Here is a 22,106-nt window from a genome sequence, read left to right as displayed (position 1 = left end):
TATTATTTATTGTCTATGGTTCCATCATAGCTAGAATGTGTACTGAAGTGTGTTGATTGACACAATATAATACGTTTTAATGAGCCGGATACATCACAATAGGACAGAACTAGGTGTGGTTTGACAATTACAGCCAAATAAGGGCTCATCTGTCCATTATGCACGAGTCTTTCAGAATAGTATGTGGTCATTACATCATACTGGTATAGTGTTCATAGTATTATTTGAAGGCAAATCATAGTAGTTGTAGACGTTTGGTGAGATTTGGTAGCATCAGTGTGGGATGAAGTGGGTATAGCCACAGACAAACATACAAAGTTATCAAAGTACTCTTGTTCATTTTATTTGTTTCATCATGTCCCTTGATGGAAATAAAACACCAAATGATAGAACAGGCAACCCCATACTGAACAAAAAAAAAAAAGAGGGAAAAAAAAACACTGAAAACAAGTGCAGGTATACTTTCCTCATTTTTGAAACAAAATGCCATACATTACGCAATGCAAATTAAGTGTGTAAGGCCAACAACTTTAGAAAGAAACAGCGCAGGCATTCTACACAACAAAAAATGTTGACTACATAAATATAATCCATTTATATTAATGTATACCTTCCTAAAAGTCCTGGAGACAAAAAAACACTCATTGTTAATCTTTCTAGACATACACATAGTTGGCATTAAAAATGTCCTTATCTGATTGCCCAAAAAGTGGGAGTAGTGGTTGTGCATGCATGATCCAAAAAGCCCTGGTTTGCAAAGGAAGCGAGGTATATAGAACAGTATCTTGCGAGGCACTGTCCAATCAGAACTGTCGTACAGACTGAATGCGTGCTCCATAATAGAAAATAAAAATAAACCACAACAACAACATAGCGATCAGAAAATATTTAGTGCACCAACTGCGTAGTCGAAAGAGGGGAAGAGTCTTTGCTTCCAGTGGAGCTGCAGTCCGTAAAAATTCACCCAAAAAACATTTTGACCTGATATCAGTGCTACCACCTTTTTTTAGTGCTACCATCTTTCTTAAAAAAGGAAGGGAAAAATAACTCGGCTGAAAAATGGCTCCACTCTTAATAGCTGCCTACTCGGGGGGCCTGGTGCGCAGAAAATGGTGGTTATGTCTGGGAGGAGGGAGGGGGAGAGGGACAGGTCAATATTTAAACAAGCCAGGGAAGTGGTGTGAAGGATTAGCACAGGGACAGAGGGAGCGAGAGAGAGAGCGAAAGTGTGAGAGAGAGGGAGGGAAAGAGAGAGGGAAAGAAAGTATAAGAGAGAGGGAGGGAGAAAGAGAAGGAGATACAGTGTGTGAGAGAGGGAGGGAGGGAAAATGCGAGAGAGGCAGGGAGATGGGGAGAGACCGTGTGTGAGGGAGGGAGAGAGGGAGGGAAGGGAGGAGGGAAGGTGACTAGACTGAAGCCACAGCAGGTCATCTCCACAACGTCTTCGTTTGTTTTTGCTTCTCACCATCTCTCCACTGCACACCTCTCTTGTATGTGAATAAGTAGAAAAACAACAGCATACATGTTAAATAAGCAAAAACAAAAAAGTAAAAAGTTTTCAGTTTGAAAAGAGTCTGAAGCCATTTCAGAGTTGACCTTGTTTCTTTGTTTAAAGTCTCGTTCTTCAGAGAGGTCCAGCCTGTGTGTGTACAGGAACAGATGAACAGAAACCGAGGCTCTAATTGTGGAGCTCCTCCATAGTGTTACAGGCAATGCCAAGTCAACCTCTGAGCTGGGAGAAGCCAAGACTAATGTGGGTTTGTCACAGGACACCAAGCAAGCAATTTGAATTAAAAAAAAAATCTCAATAGCCAATAATTAGTCATGATAATAGTTTGCATATTTTCATATTTCATCCTCATTACCGGTCAACTATATAAAACAGATCTTCAGTACCCTGGGGGGGGGGGGGGGTTAACAAATAAAGAGCTAAATCATTATTAATTAAGGGAGAAGTGCTTTTCTTTGTAAGCCTAACAATTGATGAATAAAGGTAATTACATTTGCAGTCAGCCTGGATAATAGAGACAGCAGTTTGCAAGCCCGTCTGTTGGTACCATGCTCTTGATTGCCATTCTTCTTACCTCCAACGAGCAAGCAAGTTTAAAAGAAACAGGTTCCATTTTGGGCGGTTAGAAACTAATGTATTGTAGTCTTGAGGCTGAGACATCCAAGACACCGTTATTCTCTCTCTCTCTCTCTCTCACTCTCACTCTCACTATATCTCTCTCTCTCTCTCTCTCTCTCTCTCTCCCTCCTATTAAGGGTGAGTGTTGCTGGACCTGGAGAGGGAGCACTGTCTGGATCTTCGTACACACCAAACGGAGGTCAGGAACGAGAATTTGTGTGTCCAGGATGTTTGGTGTTGGTGATATGGTGAGGGGGAGGGGGTTCTCTGATTCTGTAGTAATTGGGCTGCCAAACCCCCCACCCCCCCTACTCAGTCTCAGAACCACGGACTACATTTCCCATCATCCACCTGTCCTCTCCTCCGCCCTTGTCCCGCCCCTTTCTCCTCACAGGTCCTCCCTGCCGCCATTCAGAATCGGGCTGTTTGTGGCCTCCTTCTTCAGGAAGTTGAGGAAGTCTTTTACTTCACGGGCACCCTGGGGAAAAATATAAAATATTAGCTTGTCTTAAGTTACTGTTCGCTTGATTTCCTCACCCCTTTGGCAAATCTTGAAATGAGTCAAACGGTCTTACCCCATGTGCGTGTATGCGTGTTGGGTTGTGTGTGTTGGGTTGGGTTGAGTTGTGTGTGTGAGTGTGTGTGAGTGTGTGTGTGTGTGAGTGTGTGTGTGTCTGTGTGAGTGTGTGTGTGTGTGTGAGAGAGTGTGTGTGAGTGTGTGTGAGTGTGTGTGTGTGTGTGTGTGTGTGTGAGTGTGTGTGTGTGTGTGTGTGTGTGAGAGAGAGGAGGGCCGGCTGACCTCGTATCGTTTGGGCGTGTCCTTCTTCCCGGCGGGGGCGAAGTAGATGGTGGGGAAGCTGAGAGAGAGGAACAGTCAGCGAGAAGAAGCTCAACAGTGCGATCATTCAGGCCATTATAGTGCCATGGCTCAGTTGGTAGAGCCATAACTAACAATGCAATGGCTGTGTGTTCGAAACCCAGGGGACAACATATACTGAAACAATGCATTAATACATAATCCTGCACGTCGCCTTGGATAAAAGCATCTAATAAGAATAAGGTTTACATGTGTGCCGGATATACATTATGATACCCCATGGCAGATGGGATAAGTAATCCCATAATGATTTAACATGATGCTACTCAATGCCAGTTTACAGGGGTAATTAGCCAAAACAGAAATTGAAGGGTAACAATGCTGCCATCGTTGTAATGCTAATGCTAATGCTAATGCCAGTGAGTCAACAACCATTAAACAACACGGCAGAAGAGGGATGGATGATGAGAAAAGAGAAATGAGATGTGGATGAAAGAAAGAATGACAGAGAGAAAAAGACAGAAAAGAGAGAGGGACAGGAGAGAGAGAGAGAGAGAGAGGGAGGGAGAGAGAGAGGGTGGACAGGATAGTTTGGCGTCTCTCACCCCTGCACGTCGTAGCCGGTGGGAACATCATTGGCTGTGGCGTCCATTTTAGCGATGACGATGTTGGGATCGCCGGCCAGCTGGGCACAGAGGAACAGGAGGAGACATTTTGACAGAACTCAGAGGACTATTCTACTCCTTTTTCAGACAAATGCATCATTTTAATGGAATATATGACCACACACTCGTAATGCTGGGGACTGTGGAAAGAGACGTGATGCGTGATGAACTGTCCTCAATTGTTTATTTGTGTATTTTTTTCAATTTACCATCCTGCCTCGTTTTTACATAATTTTACAGTGTGAAGGACTTTTCCAAAAACCTACGACACCGCTCTTTGCAAACATTTTAGGTACTAAAACCAGGAACCAGGATGCCTGTGGGCCTCTCACTGAATGAGCCACCCATCTTCACCCAGCTCCCGTAACTATTCTGGATGCACATAGACCCTACTTCGCTCTCACTCTGAACAAAACCGCTGGCTGACGTAACGAAGTCATGCTCCAGAGGGAGTCGAGGCAAGAGCCGAAATGGGGTTTGTTTCCGCAAATAAGGGCTGATATGAATAGCCGACGCCACGGGGCCCTGACACCGTCAGTGTGTGTGACGCTGAAAGCCGAACAACCCTCGGCGTTGTTTTTTTAACACTTCTTCCCGAACACGGACGCTAATTGAGCACCGAGGGCGCTCCTGGGAGACGGGCTGACACGCGCATCGCGGCGTTTCCGTGGCGATCGGCCCCCACCCACCTGCTCCCCCAGCTCGATGTATTTGGGCTCCAGGCTCTTGCAGTGCCCGCACCACGGCGCGTAGAACTCCACCAGCACGTCCTTCTCCGGGTCGTTCACGATGTCCTCGAACGTCTCCGCCACCACCACCTGCAGGGACGGGCGAGGGGGACGAGAACGCAGATAAACACCCACATACAATATACACACGCAGATAAACACCCACATACAATACACACACGCAGATAAACACCCACATACAATACACACACGCAGATACACCCACATACAATACACACACGCAGATAAACACCCACACCCAATATACACACGCAGATAAACACCCACATACAATATACACACGCAGATAAACACCCACATACAATATACACACGCAGATAAACACCCACACACAATATACACACGCAGATAAACACTCACACCTAATATACACGCATGCATACACACACACACACACACACACACACACACACACACACACACACACAAACGCATAAACACACCGACACACAAACACATACATACACAAATACACACACATACAGACCCAAATATACACACACAGGAAAACATAGACACAATACATACACACACACACACACACATACACATACACAGGAAAACACACAGACAGCGAGTGATGGGGAGTACAGGTCCTCTGCATGCGGAGTGCAGTTATTGAAGGTGATCACACACCTTGACCGGGCCGCTGTTGCTCTCAGGAACGGGCTCTGACTTCAGATAGCGCTTCAGTCGGCCAGCAAAATAATCCTCCAGGAACCTCTCCAGAGCCTTACCGTCTCGCCTGCACACAGACACAGACACAGACACACACACACACACAGACACAGACACAGACACAGACACACATACACACACAGACACACAGACACACAGACACACACACACACACACACACACACACACACACACACATCAGTAAGATGCAACACTGCTGTGCCCCAATACACACTTACAAGGAATACACCATAAACACAACTAAGAATGTCATTACATAAAAACTCATTTTGGGAATAAATGCAAGTAAACACAAAAGCGAGTGAAGTTGGTGTACAGAGGACATGTGAACAGTGAGTGGGCAGTGTTTTTGGGGACCCCCCCACACTCACGTGGGCAGTGAGTGGGCAGTGTTTTTGGGGACCCCCCCACACTCACGTGAACTCCTCCCTCATGGTGTACTTGTGCCCCTCCCGCGTGCGGATGGTGACGAGAGGGAGGTCTGTCCCGTCCGACAGGCCCAGCCCAAACTCCTCCTCCAGGTCCTCCTGGAACTCGGTCCGATCGGCCACCGCGTAGCTCAGGCCCTGCGTCTGGAACTGCGTCCCCACCTTCATCACCCTGAGGAGGAGGAGGACAGGAGGAGAGGAGAGGAGAGAAGGAGGAGAGGGGGAGGAGGAGGAGGAGAGGAGAGGAGAGAAGGAGGAGAGAGGAGAGGAGAGGAGAGGAGGAAGAGAGGGGTCAGGGAGTGAGGTAGGTTACCGTTTCGGCTCTTATTCCTCTGCCTCCTAACGGCTCCATTGACTGTCAGTGGCTTCACTGACTCTGGTCCTCATGCTGACAAATGCTAATAACAGGCAATCAACTGGCAATGACTACATAGGCAATCAAAAGCCTAGAATCAAGACGAGACGCGGAAAGCTCTCTTATACCTGCATTAGGGAAGCAGGTATAATGCAACGTAGACAAAATGTAATATTAGTCAAAGGGAACCTGAATAAGCACAAAACACATTTGGCAGAATTAAAGCAGTTCTGCAGAAAAATCCCGTGTGCTCACGTGTGGGTGTTCAACTGACTTTTATTTATTATCATTATTATTATTATTATTATTATTTATACTGCACTCTTATGCATGTAGGTGTTCAGCAGACTGGTTTAGCATCTACCCTTTACAGAGGAAAGCACAGTGCAGTTCAGGAGGTAGCGCAACGTTCGGTGCTTTTGTGCGTGAGGGAGGGAGAGGGGGCGTGACCGAGGTGTGACAGCCAACCTGTTCCTCCAATAGTTGGAGCCCTTGGGGTTGCGCACGTAGTCCACGTCATAGTAAGCGGTCAGCAAGTCCCGCCCCTTCATCTTATCTCTGTTCTCATTGGTCAGATGGGGGCACATCCCAAAGCTGTGGGAGCAGAGAGGGAGAGAGAGAGGGGGAGAGGGGGAGAGAGAGAGAGAGAGAGGGAGAGGGGGGAGAGCGAGTGAGGAGAGAGGGAGATGACATTAATATTTGAATATGCCTGTTTAAGGGCATCAGGTTGTGTGCACTGACAAATGAGGGAATGAGAGACAAAGAAATAATAATTGTAAAAAGTGGGAAACAGACCCCAACAGCCCCTGGCCCCCCTCGCACCCACACGTGCCCCTCCCGGGGGAACGGAGCACGTGCAGACTGAGCTCTGAGAGACGGGCGCACACTCACATGTTGTCCCTGATGAACCGCCGCAGGGTGGACGTGGAGATGGCCTCCCCAAACGTCACCACGCTCTCCTCAAACTTACTGCTGAGCCGCGGGGGCCGGAAGAGCAGCACACTCCTGAGAGAGAGAGAGAGAGAGAGGGAGGGGGGGAGGGAGGGGGGGAGGGGGGGAGGGGGGGAGAGAGAGAGAGAGAGAGGGAGGGAGAGGGAGGGAGGGAGGGGGGGGGAGAGAGAGAGAGGGAGAGAGGGAGGGGGGAGAGAGAGAGAGAGAGAGGGGGAGAGAGAGGGAGGGAGGGGGAGGGAGGGGGAAGGGGAGAGAGGGGGAGAGAGAGAGAGAGAGGGGGGGAGAGGGAGAGAGGGGGAGAGAGAGAGAGAGAGGGGGGGGGGAGAGAGAGAGAGAGAGAGAGAGAGAGGGAGAGAGAGGGAGAGAGTGAGAGAGAGAGGGGGAAGGGGGGGAGAGAGAGAGAGAGGGAGGGAGGGAGAGAGAGGGAGGGAGAGAGAGGGGGAGAGAGGGAGGGAGTGAGAGAGAGAGAGGGAGAGAGAGGGAGAGGGAGAGAGAGAGAGACTATCAGAAAATAGGAACATTAATAAGAGAGACATAATTGTGTGGTTTCTTATTGTCCCTAATTTTAATTTTAATTTAAATCTCTCTCTCTCTCTCACTCACTCAGACTCCACTCCGTGGGCGATGCCCAGGGCGAGGTCGGTTGTGTGTGAGAAGCGGAAGCTGTCCCTCATGGAGCTCGCTGCCTTCTGGAACTCCGCCAGCTGCTCGCTGTCTCCTCCCGAGAAGAAGCCTGCGGCACACACACACGGACAGACTCACAGACGGGACAGACTCACGGACGGGACAGACTCACAGACGGGACAGAGGCAGCCGGACGAACGCACGGCAGGGGAGCGAACTCCGACAGGATTAAAGCTAAATGGTAAAATGGTAAATGGTTGGCATTTATATAGCGCCTTTATCCAAAGCGCTGTACAATTGATGCTTCTCATTCCCCCATTCATACACACATTCACACACCGACGGCGATTGGCTGCCATGCAAGGCACCGACCAGCTCGTCAGGAGCATTTGGGGGTTAGGTGTCTTGCTCAGGGACACTTCGACACAGCCCGGGCAGGGGATCGAACCGGCAACCCTCCGACTGCCAGACGACTGCTCTCACTGCCTGAGCCATGTCGCCCTAGCTGGGGTAGGTTTTTTTTTTTTGGTAGCTAGCAATAAACCAAAAAATCTGATATCAGTGACAGTTTTTCAGGGACTTCTGTTTTTTATAGCTCCCGGTAGCTATCATCCAATGAGGACAGGTCTCAGCCAGGAGACAGGCTTACCTGCCTATCAAAAGTGTGGAGGACAGACGCACTGCAGGGGAGCAAACTTCAGCAGGATTAACTACAAACTCAAGTACCTGCCAGCGCTAGCTTGCTAGCTAGCAGCAGCAGTACTACGGCTAACAGCGCTAAACCCCAGGCAGAAAAGCACCAGAGCATCGGACATCTGTAACGGATATCCCAGCAGGGCCGGAACAGTCAGACTGTAACAGATATCCCCACAGGGCTGGAACAGTCAGACTGTAACAGATATCCCTGCATGGCTGGAACAGTCAGACTGTAACAGATATCCCTGCATGGCTGGAACAGTCAGACTGTAACAGATATCCCCACAGGGCTGGAACAGTCAGACTGTAACAGATATCCCTGCATGGCTGGAACAGTCAGACTGTAACAGATATCCCTGCATGGCTGGAACAGTCAGACTGTAACAGATATCCCTGCATGGCTGGAACAGTCAGACTGTAACAGATATCCTTGCATGGCCGGAACAGTCAGACTGTAACAGATATCCCTGCATGGCCGGAACAGTCAGACTGTAACAGATGTCCTTGCATGGGTGGGACAGTCAGACTGTAACAGATATCCCCGCATGGCTGGAACAGTCAGACTGTAACAGATATCCCGCATGGCTGGAACAGTCAGACTGTAACAGATATCCCTGCATGGCCGGAACAGTCAGACTGTAACGGAGAGCCCTGCTGTGTGTGATGTAACGGGCACGCTCGGGCGTCAGGTGACGGTGGCCCCGCCCAGCCCCCAGGTGCGGCGCTCTCACCCACTACGCTGGCGTCAAAGTTGTTGATGAAGGAGCTGAGGTCTTCTTCACTGTGCAGGGGCACAGAGCTGGGGCCCGCCTGCTTCTTCATGTAGCTGACGATGCCGTCTGAACATACACACACACGCGCACGCACGCACACACACACACCCGCACAGATACACACACACATGCACGCACGCACGCACAGACACAGACACACACACACACCCGCACAGATACATACACACACACACCCGCACAGAAACACACACGCATGCACACAAACACATACATTATTACAAGTGAGCTGCAAAAACCTAAAGGAAAGCTCCCGTACATGTATATTATATATAAAATAATTTATATAAATATATAAAGTATGTGAACACAAAAACTATGACAATCCCAAAACTATTGTTTTTTTTAACATGTCCGTTTAAATTCTTGTGAGCTCTGGTAATATTTCCATTGAATGCACTTTCAATTGGTTTGATATAACAAAAGGTCCGAAAAAGCTTGCAACTATGGACAACATCACAGACACAGAAATATGTACTACATTACTGATGAAATAACACACATAATAACAAACAGCGGCTTCAACAACATGGATCTGGACACAACATTAGAAGTACACACTTCAATCAATCAATCAATCAATCAATCAATCTTTCTACGTCACCTGCAGACCGAGGACCATCGTAGGAAGCCGCGTCCTCCCCGTTCCTGAAGATTTTGAGCGTGGGGTACCCATTGACGCCGAAGCGCCCGCACGTCTCCGAGTTTGCGGTGCAGTCCACCTATACGTCGACAGAAACGAATTTCCAACTGATTAATCCCGCTAGACATGCGCATATTCAAAAACAATGAAGGAATTCCTTCAGTTTCATTTGTTCCGTTGCCACAGTGTTATATCGATTCGTTAGAATACGCAAACAAAACAAACACCCTGCACATCTTTGCAGTTACCAAATGCAACCAATACATCTTAGCCCCTCTAACCTAGATATAGTTAATTAAACGGGTCCTAAAATTCCAACTTGACAAACAGTGGACCTACAGAACTCAGTAACGAAACAGGGGACTGGCTGCCTGCCCGAATCTTTAGAGGCGTTTGGGGGCGTCAAACTGGGCCCCATTTGAACACAAATTCATTGGTTCTTTTCTAGCACCTGGACGAATTCACAGCGCCCGTTTACTACCCACGCACCATCAGGACCAGTGTCACAGTGAATATGTGCTGATAGACTTTCGCAGAAGGGCACTGACACCGACTTCTGTCCTAAACACCGCTTACCGTGTATTTGTGTATTCATTTATTTATTGACTTATTTGCTTACCTTGGCTAAGGGCACGACCCCCTTCAGTTTTGTAGCAGCACTTTCATACTCGGGAGCTAGCTTTTGACAGTGCCCGCACCTGAAAGGGTACAAACGAGGAAAGAGCGAAAAAGACGTCAGGAAAGAACATTATGCACAGTACAGTATCACGTGTCATTAGATTATCTTGTTCGTTTGGGTTTCATTCAATAGTTTTCAATTAACCAAGGAATTGACTGCAGTTGCTGTGTTATTTAGCAGCTAGCAATGCGACTGTCACAGGTTCATAAAAGCACAAGCAGCCAGCAGTGCCTAGCTACTGTCAGATAGTGTAATTGTATGTACGAATGTAATTCAAATCGTGGTTCTGAAACACAATTTAATTGTGTTAATTTAATTAATATACTGTCCTGTACAATGTTACCTGATACTGAACTGTCATGTCCAATTTCACATTTCTCCGCAAGCTACATTGTCTTATCACTACGGGTCATCCTATGCTAAACTGGCTAGCAAGACTTCCAACTTTGCTAATGCTAGCTTGCTAACTCACCAGCTAATATGACATTTTCTATATCTCGGCACCTGCGTTTCCCTTGTCATGGGTGCTGTTAGCAAAAGTACATTCCTCAGTTGGCTGAATGGATATAACGTTGTAGTTTAATATCTATCCACCGAACTAGATATGACAATGTAGTCAGCAATCCGCAGCCAATTTCTTGGTGGCTGGCTAACGCTAGCTGAGCTCGCCAGTAATGGAAACACGCCGCGAGCTGCCTTTCTAAATAGCGCACACCGGTAAGAGCAATTATTATCTGCATGATCGCGGCTACAGTCGGCAATTTCTAAAAAGCCCCTTTCTCACCATGGGGCGAAGAACTCCACCAGCATGCTTTCGTGCTCCGCCGCTGTGTAATCGAAGTCGGAGTCCGACAGCTCCAGCACATCGCTGCCCGCGACAGGAGACCCTCCGAGCCATATTACACTCAGCAGGAGAACGGGGGCGAGGTACGACATGGCCATGCCTGTCACACACTGTGTTTGTTTGTGTGGGGGGAAAAAAATAAAACCGAAAGCGCAGAAATGCACAGGAACCCGTAGCAGAACTGGTTAATCTGTTTGACATCCACAATCACTCCGTATCGGGCGTATTCTCTTCGCAAGAGCGGCGAATGGGAGGCGGACCTTAGGTGAAATATTGCCGGAGAGTCGACCTCCTATTGGTTACGACGGTCAGTGAGGATGAGATGTAAACAGGACATAGACTCCCATCCCTGTCAATCATTGTACATCCAATTGTTCCATGCAATTGATTCTCGTTTGCTTGGTGTTAATAATAGTACTTTGGCTACATTTATGTTCCACGGATTCAGATACCTAATCTTATGGAACAAGAGTTCATACTCAGAGACCACTTTATTAGGTAGATCTGTAGACCAGCTTGTTAATGCAAATATGTAATCAGCCAATCATTTGGGAGCAACTAAATGCCTAAAAGCATGCATATGTGGGAGGTCAGGAGGTTCAGCTGTTTTTCAGATCAAATGTCAGAATGGGGAAGAAATGTGATCTAAGTGACTTTGACTGTGGAATGATTGTTGGTGCCAGACGGGGTGTATTGAGTATCTCAGAAACCGCTGATCTCCTGGGATTCACACACAACAGTCCACTAGTTTGCTGAGAATGATGCAAAAAAGCAAAAAAAACAAAAAACAGACAGAAATGCCTTGTTATTGAGAGGTCACGGGAGAAGGGCCAGACTGGTCAAAGCTGACAGGTGTGCAGAAGAGCATCTCTGAACACACATCGCGTCAAACCTCTAAGTGGACAGGCGACAGCAGCAGAAGAAATGGCTAATGAAGTGCTAACTGAGCGCATCGCAAAACAGCTCAACTGACTAAAACATAATTCCACAAAGTATCTACTAAGTTATATAAACAGTGGCTTTTGTGAGCAATGCATTTCATGAAAATGTTTTCCACCATAATCTGACAAATATTCCAATATATCATGTTACCAAAACCATGGTTGGTATGACTCCATAAAAAAATCAACAAAAAGCTCAAGGTTTTTTTTGTTTTTTTGTTTTTTTTTTACATTTTTCCAGCAGAGAATTTTATTCAACACCTGTATTTAGAGGTGTACACATCTGTATTTACATTGACAAAAAATAATAATCACAAAAAGTATTGCACTGCAAATAAAAGATACTGTCAGGTCATAAACCTGATTCTCTATTTCCAACAAACACAATAAGTTAGGCTACTGTCCATTTGGCAGTAAGTTTATATTTAAGAGTTGATTGGGGCATCCTTTGGCAATATTATTAATTATGTATGTTTTAGGAGGTCCACACTCCATACCACAACTGTTCAGTGTTTTGGCCCAATTTAATCTGCTTCAGTCTGCCCCTGTCTTCAGTACAAGTTTCTGGCCAGTTAATTCTTCATTTTTTGTGGGTTTCTATCCTTCATTGATAACTGTAATATAATATCTGTCAGATTCTCTGACCCTTTGCCAAGCTTCTCAGCAGAAACTAAGTTCCTGTAGTTGCATGTGCGGTTAGTAACCCATTAAGGCGTGATGTCACAAATATGTGATTGTAATGTTCTTCGCTGAACATTCTCATGCTGACGTAACAATTAGTACTGGCGATTGAAAGCAATGGAGTTCTAGAACACCGACTACAAACAAAAAAACATTCCGAAAAAAGGCAGCTCTTCAAAGGGTTAAATTAGTCTAAGTTCCAAGACCAGTCTTGGAAAAGTTCTGATGTTGTGCACTTATTTGCACCACAGAAAGAGTCCTGTAGATGTAAACATAATCTAAGTTGATCAGTTCAGTTCCGCGTTCTCTGTGCCTTCGTGTCCAGAGGAAGTCCAAAAGCCAGTTGGCCTGGTGGTTCATTCAGGTCAGGATGCTGCTGAGAACACCCTCTCCAGTCTCCCCTGGTTCTGACCCATTACCCATCAGCCAGGCTTCTTCTGCACGGACGTCCTCGTTGAAGACCAGTGTGCCAGACTGGGTCACTGTGGGTCCAGCCCACTTGGTTCTGTTCAGTCCGGGTCGTCATCAGAACCGGACTGCTGGTCCGTGTCTCCGGCCGCGTTGTCGGGTCGGGCGGCTCTGTGGAACAGGTCCATCAGCTCCCGGAACCGCAGGGAGACCTGGGAAAAATCCAGAGATCCGTTTACAAAAATACTCCCAATACAGAACCATTACACAGGCTCAGTCAATGGGAGTCCAATACAGATCCATTACACGGGCTCAGCCAATGGGAGTTTACACTGACACTGAGTCATTGAGCCCTTGTATTCATTATTATTACCCGTTACTTCTGCAGGGTAGGTTGACTGGGCACACATGCTATTTCACAGCAATGCCCTGTTAATGCTGGGGGTGCACCGACCGATTGGCCAGAGATGCCAGATCTCCTCGCTGCACCCTCAGACCGATGAATAAAGACAAGGTTTTAATATCTGTCACCTCATTGGCCGTCTTGTTCCCCAGCTGAGCGGAGACGGCCTGGAACGTGCTCCGATTGGCTCCCTTCTTCTGGCAGGTGGTGAGGATTATACGGTCCGCTTCCCTGTACACACACGTACACACAGACACACGCACAGACACACACGCACAGACACGCATATACACAAACACACACACACACACATAGGGACACACACACAAAAACACACACACACACACACACACACACACATTAGACAAAACGGAAAGCGAACAATAACACCATCATCAAAGACAGTGCCAGTAACCCTCAACTTTGCTGGAAAATCTTGTCCTGGAAAAGTTTCCATGTTGAGACCAGCAATGTCAATTAGAAGGTGAGCACACCTTCACCTGCAGGAGTAAAAAACACCTTCGCTGTGTGAGGAGGCTCTCCTGCACTCCCCAGAGGGGTCACACCTGGAGCCCTCTCTAGGGTCCCAGAACACAACAACACAGCCGCTCCCTGTCCTCTGCTTTAACAACAGACTCAGGTCATAATGCATTACACCCTATTGCATTATATTACATTAAACAATATACACTCAGCAAGCACTTTATTAGGTAGACCTTTATACCAGCTTATTAATGCAAATATTTAAACCAGCCAATCATGTGGCAGCAACTAAATGCATAAAAGCATGCAGACATGGTGAAGAGGTTCAGCTGTTGTTCAGACCAAATGTCAGAATGAGGAAGAAATGTGATCTAAAGTGACTATGACTGTGGAATGATTGTTGGTGCCAGAACAGGGTGGTTTGAGCATCTCAGAAACTGCTGATCTCCTGGCATTTTCACGGACAACAGTCTCAAATGTTTGCAGAAAATGGTGTGAGTACAAACATTTAACATAACATTTATAATAACAGGACCAGCAGGTATTTGTCAGGTATCCTTATCTCTTATAGTTTTCTTTGCTGTACAACTGCCTATAATTTTGTGTGTATATCTTATTTTACTGTATTGGGAATGTCCTGTATGTGGATGGGGGTGGGGGTGGGGGTGGGGGTACCTGGTCCAGAGGATGACCCTCTGTCCCGTCGATGTGAGGGACACGTTTTTGGCGCACACAGGGGGGTCAGGGCTAAGCGGGGTCTGGTGGGCGGCCGGGGCGTCGCTGGGTGCATCTCCAACTTCTCCGACTTCGCTGCTCTCTGGCCGTACGTCTCCCTCCTCACACTCCTCCTCTTCCTCTTCCTCACTTGCTTCGGCTTGGGAGAGAACGTTGATGTTTAGAAAGGTTTTCAACTCCGTCTCGTGTTTCTCTGTGCCTCCCTACAGTCCGATTGCTCTCGCATCACCACCTCCTTCACCCAATCCGTGTCCTGGAACTTAACCCAGTCGGTGTTCTAAAACTTAACTTAAGTGCTAAATGCCATTGCTTTCATTTTCCAGTAGTGATTGTGACATCAGCACTAGAATATTCAGATAAGAACATTCTAATCACGTCTTTGTGACCTCACACCTTAAAGGGTTAAGAGTTCTCACCTGGAGTTGGGCTGTTCTCCTCACCAGCTCCCTCCCCCCTCTCTTCCTCCACTGTCTCTCCCTCCCTCCTCTCGTCCTCCCTCTCCTCCTGTGCTTTCTGTGGGTCGCCTGCAGGAGGCGGGGTGCTGGATTCGGGGGCAGAGAGGCCACGCCTCCTTGTAGCCTGGGAGACAGAGCCCCGAGAGAGAAAACAGGTTTCTTTTCACACTTCAGGGACGTAACACAACACGGTCCCTTGTGCTTTTTTGTTAGGGGTTACACTCAGTTTCACTTCTACTGCAGTACTGAGCCCATGAACGTCTTCACCTTCAGCTTTCATTATTCAACTGAATAAACGAATAAGACAATGTGTCACAGTTTGCTTAGCAGTAATTAAATACTACTGCTATGACTAAAGAATAATAATCATTTATTACTACAACATTCAAGAAGGTATGGCCAATACTCGACAAGCATTGCCATGGAAGGTTCGGAGTTTGCCTGTTTCCATTCAGGCTTTCCACAGACAAAAGGCTACTGGTCTTAAATGCTTCCTTGTGACTCCTCTTGGGTTGGATTGACAGTTAAAGCCACAGTGGGCCCTCTTGAGCAATCACATTCTTTCACATGACAACCGACCATTAGCCTCCACCTATCAGAACACAGATCGTGGAGATGATGTGAAGCTTGTGACCAATCAGCTGCTGTTATCCGTCACTTCTGACCTTGTGAGTGTTGCTGCCCAAGCTGCCCTTCTTCCTCCTCCGGGCCCTCATTGGCCCAGCTTTGCGAGGCTCCTCCCCTTCCTGAGAAACCGGAAGTTTTTCCCTCCTGAGCGGTCGTCGGGCCCCGCCCCTCCTTTCCCGTCCCTCCGTCGGCCCCTCGCCCACCTCCGAGGGGGGCGTGTCGCCGGGACGAACCGCCGGCGTGGAGTGCGCGTGGAGCTCGTCAAAAAACTCCCAGAATTCACCCTGCAGGTGGGCGTGGTGCTTGAGCAGGGAAGCGATCTCAGCCTTCAGCTGGGAAAATGGGAAAAACCAGAACGAAAAAGACACATTTTAAGTTTCAAAGATAATTTTCAAGGATCTCAAGCACATGGTTTTGTCAATGATAAAACATGGTAAAAACTGTCAAACTGCCTCTTCTGAAAGGGGAAATCCAGCACTCAAAACAGGACTTCACGTGTACAGCTACAGAACAGAGAGTGTTTTGCAATGGAAATTCAAGCGCCTTCTGATTTTCAAACACAAATCAGAGAGATCTCACAACCGCGCCTTTAACATTTGCCCTTAAAGCACTTTCACGGTTCACAGAGAGCTGTGCCTGTTTAACCTTTTGAAGAGCAGGCTTTTGGAATGTTTTTGGAAAGTGTTCTAGAATGCCATTGCTTTGCCCGGTAGTGATTGTTACATCAGCATTAGAATGTTCAGCTCACAACATTCTTATCACATATTTGTGACCTCACACCTTAAAGCGGTGGTCTCAAACTCAGTGCCATGGAGAGCCGTGTGCTGGTTTTAATTCCTGCCTCAGATCTTGATTGTTCAAATATTTGCTGCAATAGGGCTGTAGGTTACCAAATAATTTGTATACAGTATGTGTAATGTGGGGGCGACATTAGCTCAGGCAGTAAGAGCAGTCGTCTGGCAGTCGGAGGGTTGCCGGTTCCATCCTGCCCTGTGTGTCAAAGTGTCCCTGGGCAAAACACCTAACCCCTAAAATGCTCCTGATGAGCTGGTTGGTACCTTGCATGGCAGCCCATCACCGTTGGTGTGTGAGTGTGTGTGAATGGGTGAATGAGAAGCATTCAATTGTACAATGCTATATAAATGCCAACCATTTACCATTTACAGTGAAATGTGTTATTTCTGCTAATAAAACAACCGTTGCTTTGCTTATAGTCTGTGCTTTAATGCAGTTAGATGCTTATGGCTGAATGAGTAATTGGGAGTCCATTAAGGCAGCATTAACTGGCTTGAATGAAAACCTCCATCCACACGGATAGCAGTTTCAGACCACGGCCTGACCACAGACTGAGAGTGATGACTTCACACAGAGGGAGAGTGATGACTTCACACAGACGGAGAGGGATGTGTAATGATTTCACACAGACTGAGAGTGATGTGTAATGATTTCACACAGACGGAGAGGGATGTGTAATGATTTCACACAGACTGAGAGTGATGGTTTCACACAGACGGAGAGTGATGACTTCACACAGACGGAGAGTGATGACTTCACACAGACGGAGAGTGATGACTTCACACAGACGGAGAGTGATGACTTCACACAGACGGAGAGTGATGACTTCACACAGACGGAGAGTGATGACTTCACACAGACGGAGAGTGATGACTTCACACAGACGGAGAGTGATGACTTCACACAGACGGAGAGTGATGACTTCACACAGACGGAGAGTGATGACTTCACACAGACGGAGAGGGATGTGTAATGATTTCACACAGATGGAGAGGGATGTGTAATGATTTCACACAGACTGAGAGTGATGGTTTCACACAGACGGAGAGTGATGATTTCACACAGCGCCCCCTGGTGTACCTCTCGCAGTCCTGCGGGGCTCAGGCCGGGCCCCCCCTGAAGCGCGCGCACGACCTGGCTGTAGTGGGAGGGGCTTTCCCCAAAACTCATCTCCAGCTGCCGCAGGAAATGCCGGCTTCGCTCAAACGCCTGCTGCTCTGCCAGCTGGAGGGAGCGAGAGAGGAGAGGAGGAGAGCGAGGGAAGGGAGGAGGAGGAGGAGAAGAGAGAAAGCTAAACATACAGACCAGACGCTTGTGCATACAGCCATAATATATAGTTATACAAAACACTAAATCATGTACATCATGTATATATTACCAAGCTAACATTTAGCAATTTTTTACCCTTTACTGTGAAAGAGCACTTGCATTACTTCAGTAAAATGGATGCATGTATAATACTTTGTAAAAAAAAAAAGTAAGTAAGTGAGAAAGTTGCTTTGGATAAGACTGTCTGCTAAATGCCTGTAATGCACTGCAATGTTGTGTAATGTAGTGTGCTATAATGTAATGTCATGTAATATTAGGCAATGTATTTCACTGTAATGCAATATTATGTAATGCTATGTGCTATAATGTACTGTAATGTAATGCACTCTGTCATGTAATGTAATGCTCTCTGTAATGTAATGTAATGTAATGCACTCTGTAATGTAATGTAATGCACTCTATAATGTAATGTAATGTAATGCACTCTGTAATGTAATGTAATGCACACTGTAATGTAATGTAATGTAATGTAATGCACACTGTAATGTAATGTAATGTAATGCACTCTGTAATGTAATGTAATGTAATGCACTCTATAATGTAATGTAATGTAATGCACTCTGTAATGTACCAGGCCACACTCCTCTGCCTGCTCGGGCCTCAGGAAGGCAGCGAAGTCCCAGAGCAGGTCGGGCCGGTCCTTCAGCACCCGCTTCAGCTGCCCAAACAGCTCCACCGAGCTGCGGCCCCCGTCCCCCTGCTCGAACACGTACAGCACCCTCAGGAACTCCTCCACCTTCCCCGGGACGTCCCGCAGGGCCGCACACACCTGGGGAAGACGAGTGGGACACATTTCCCTGGGTTTAGAAACGGCTTCGGTTTTCGCTTAGTGCCCCCTCTGGCCAGGAGGTCAAATTACATGTAAGTGTTAGTAATTAGTGCATCTGTGTACATTGGAGTAACACTGACCAAACATACACATATGCTGCAAGTTTTGAGCACCTACTTATGCCTGGGGTTTATATGAGAGGTGCTCTTGTCCTTCTATAAGGCATTGTAGTAAGTAACTCTGTTAGCATTAGAATTACTGACCCTGAGTTAGCATTAGCATCAGATGAAGGACATGGTACGGACCCTGAGTTAGCATTAGCATCAGATGAAGGACATGGTACTGACCCTGAGTTAGCATTAGCATCAGATGAAGGACATGGTACTGACCCTGAGTTAGCATTAGCATCAGATGAAGGACATGGTACTGACCCTGAGTTAGCATTAGCATCAGATGAAGGACATGGTACTGACCCTGAGTTAGCATTAGCATCAGATGAAGGATGTGGCACTGACCCTGAGTTAGCATTAGCATCAGATGAAGGATGTGGTACTGACCCTGAGTTAGCATTAGCATCAGATGAAGGATGTGGCACTGACCCTGAGTTAGCATTAGCATCAGATGAAGGATGTGGTACTGACCCTGAGTTAGCATTAGCATCAGATGAAGGACGTGGTACTGACCCTGAGTTAGCATTAGCATCAGATGAAGGATGTGGCACTGACCCTGAGTTAGCATTAGCATCAGATGAAGGACATGGTACTGACCCTGGGTTAGCATTAGCATCAGATGAAGGATGAGGTACTGACCCTGAGTTAGCATTAGCATCAGATGAAGGATGTGGCACTGACCCTGAGTTAGCATTAGCATCAGATGAAGGACGTGGTACTGACCCTGAGTTAGCATTAGCATCAGATGAAGGATGTGGCACTGACCCTGACTTAGCATTAGCATCAGATGAAGGATGTGGTACTGACCCTGAGTTAGCATTAGCATCAGATGAAGGATGTGGCACTGACCCTGACTTAGCATTAGCATCAGATGAAGGATGTGGTACTGACCCTGAGTTAGCATTAGCATCAGATGAAGGATGTGGCACTGACCCTGAGTTAGCATTAGCATCAGATGAAGGATGTGGTACTGACCCTGAGTTAGCATTAGCATCAGATGAAGGACGTGGTACTGACCCTGAGTTAGCATTAGCATCAGATGAAGGATGTGGCACTGACCCTGAGTTAGCATTAGCATCAGATGAAGGACATGGTACTGACCCTGGGTTAGCATTAGCATCAGATGAAGGATGAGGTACTGACCCTGAGTTAGCATTAGCATCAGATGAAGGATGTGGCACTGACCCTGAGTTAGCATTAGCATCAGATGAAGGACATAGTACTGACCCTGGGTTAGCATTAGCATCAGATGAAGGATGTGGTACTGACCCTGAGTTAGCAGTAGCATCAGATGAAGGATGTGGCACTGACCCTGAGTTAGCATTAGCATCAGATGAAGGATGTGGCACTGACCCTGAGTTAGCATTAGCATCAGATGTAGGATGTGGTACTGACCCTGTGGAGGTAGGCCTGGGCAAAGGCCATGTCCTTGCTCTCCCTCAGTGGATCAGTACTCGTAGTGTCCTCATCACTCTCGACCAGCAGTTGCTTGGACACATCCTGACCATCCAGCTCCCGATGCCCGCTACAATTCACACTCACACGGGGGTGACGGCCATCGCCTGTTGGTGGGAGGGGTGTTAGAGAGGAGTGAAACAGTCAGTGCTACCATGGGTACAACTACATAATATCACAGACATAAATCCCCAAATAATTTCTAAGCAGGGTGTTTCCACCTCCGTGACCCCATGCTGACCTCTGCCTTTGCCGACTCCTTTCCCTCTCGGCCGAAGTGTACCGCCTGCAGCAGCTGACTGGGAGGCCCCGCCTTCCCCTGGCCCCTCCCCCGCATGTAGCCCCTCCCCCTCCACAGAATTCCGGGGGCTGGAGGGTGAGGGGGGAGCAGTGAGGGAGTTTGGGGAATCGACATCGTCACACACCGTCCCCTCCGAAGCCAACAAGGTGAGCTTCTCCATGGTCTCCTGCAGAGAGACAAACGGCAAGAAGTATTACACACTATTATTACACACAACACAAACATGGGTATTACACACAACACAAACATGGGTATTACACAACACAAACATGGGTATTACACACAACACAAACATGGGTATTACACACAACACAAACATGGGTATTACACACAACACAAACATGGGTATTACACAACACAAACATGGGTATTACACACAACACAAACATGAGTATGACATGGCACACAAACAAGTGTATTACACAACACAAACATGGGTATGACATACCACACAAAAATGTGTATTACACAACACAAACATGGGTATGACATACCACACAGAAGTAACAGCATAGCCACTCCAGGCTTAGTTCATGAATATCATCCAGTAATATTTAACAGCAATTAGACATGCGGCCTCGAAAGCGTAAATAAATATGCTAACCAAACAACCAAAGTACAAACTGGACATACACGCAGGCTACATCCATAACAATCCCAAGGAACAAAGACAAACCCATAAGAATATAACCTAAAACCATAAAAATAACCCTGAATCGCGTTCACTCTCAACACACACACTCACCTGCAGCTCCGGCACCGACAACACAGACCGCTCGGACGCCGACGACATCACTTCCTCTTCCTCGCTGGCGATGTCATCCAGCCCCAGCCCCTCCCCCTCCCGCTTGCCCTGGGGGCTGTGCTGGGGGGTGGAGGTCAGGAGCCCATCCCACCCCTCTCCTCCACCCTCCTCTTCCTCCGTCTCCTCCAGGGAGCCTGCACTGGAGGCGGGGCTCGCCGAGGACTCCGACAGGGCCAGGAGGGCACCCCCCAAATCTCCCCCTTCCTGTTCTTCTTCACCTTTCTCCTCCTCCTCCTCCTCCTCCTCCTCTTGCTCCCCTCGTGCTCCCTGCTCAGCCGGCTCGACCTCGTCGGTTTTGGGAGAGGTCGGCGGGTCCCTCGCGGGGGTCCCAGCGGAGATCTTTTGGCGTCCATTTTGTGCCTCCACTGCCGTACTCACGCTCACCAGCGCCCCGTTCGCAATCGCACAGTTTTGGGGTAAGAGGAGTAACTGGGGGGCACCGTTCGAGGCACTGCTCACCAGGACGTACTTGGGGCCCCCTGCAGGGGCAGGGACTGTTCGACAGGGAGCCAAAGGGAGCCTCAGTTTGGGGGGCATGACACCAGCCTGGGAGCCGCCATTTTGAAGTGCGCTTGGACCGGCAAGTATGTCTACGACATCACAGAATTTTCCAGGCTTTTCGGGGTTACCCCTGGACCCAGGACGGACCACCCCATTTGCTACGTCGGGTTCCGTTTGAA

The 22,106-nt window shown here is 47.7% G+C and overlaps 2 protein-coding genes across 2 annotated transcripts in view; both read right to left on the bottom strand.

The window, feature by feature from the left end:
- Window positions 1-318: 318 nt before the first annotated feature.
- Window positions 319-11,382, bottom strand: LOC133136726 (protein disulfide-isomerase A3-like). Its single transcript, XM_061254393.1, has 13 exons — window positions 11,010-11,382; window positions 10,166-10,244; window positions 9,508-9,625; window positions 8,844-8,951; window positions 7,396-7,525; window positions 6,733-6,846; window positions 6,310-6,435; window positions 5,476-5,658; window positions 4,996-5,104; window positions 4,300-4,428; window positions 3,551-3,630; window positions 2,928-2,985; window positions 319-2,606 (listed from the first exon to the last, which is right to left on the bottom strand). The coding sequence occupies exons 1-13, from the start codon at window positions 11,165-11,167 to the stop codon at window positions 2,517-2,519; spliced, it is 1,482 nt and encodes a 493-aa protein (XP_061110377.1). The 5' UTR covers window positions 11,168-11,382; the 3' UTR covers window positions 319-2,516.
- An 870-nt stretch (window positions 11,383-12,252) lies between these two features.
- The window catches only part of LOC133137666 (GON-4-like protein), a 26,904-nt gene continuing 17,050 nt past the window's right edge, over window positions 12,253-22,106 (bottom strand). Inside the window, 10 exon segments of the mRNA XM_061256005.1 lie at window positions 12,253-13,311; window positions 13,631-13,733; window positions 14,661-14,859; window positions 15,137-15,299; window positions 15,841-16,134; window positions 17,678-17,821; window positions 18,498-18,695; window positions 20,261-20,427; window positions 20,562-20,787; window positions 21,367-22,106. The exon segment at window positions 21,367-22,106 is cut by the window's right edge and continues 673 nt beyond it. Of these exon segments, the coding sequence (XP_061111989.1) occupies window positions 13,201-13,311; window positions 13,631-13,733; window positions 14,661-14,859; window positions 15,137-15,299; window positions 15,841-16,134; window positions 17,678-17,821; window positions 18,498-18,695; window positions 20,261-20,427; window positions 20,562-20,787; window positions 21,367-22,106 (2,345 nt within the window). The 3' untranslated portion in view covers window positions 12,253-13,200.

Source organism: Conger conger, chromosome 9, assembly GCF_963514075.1.
Source record: "Conger conger chromosome 9, fConCon1.1, whole genome shotgun sequence".
Classification (NCBI taxonomy): Eukaryota; Metazoa; Chordata; class Actinopteri; order Anguilliformes; family Congridae; genus Conger; species Conger conger.
Note: the sequence above shows the minus strand (reverse complement) of the source record. Positions and strands in the feature narration are given on the sequence as shown.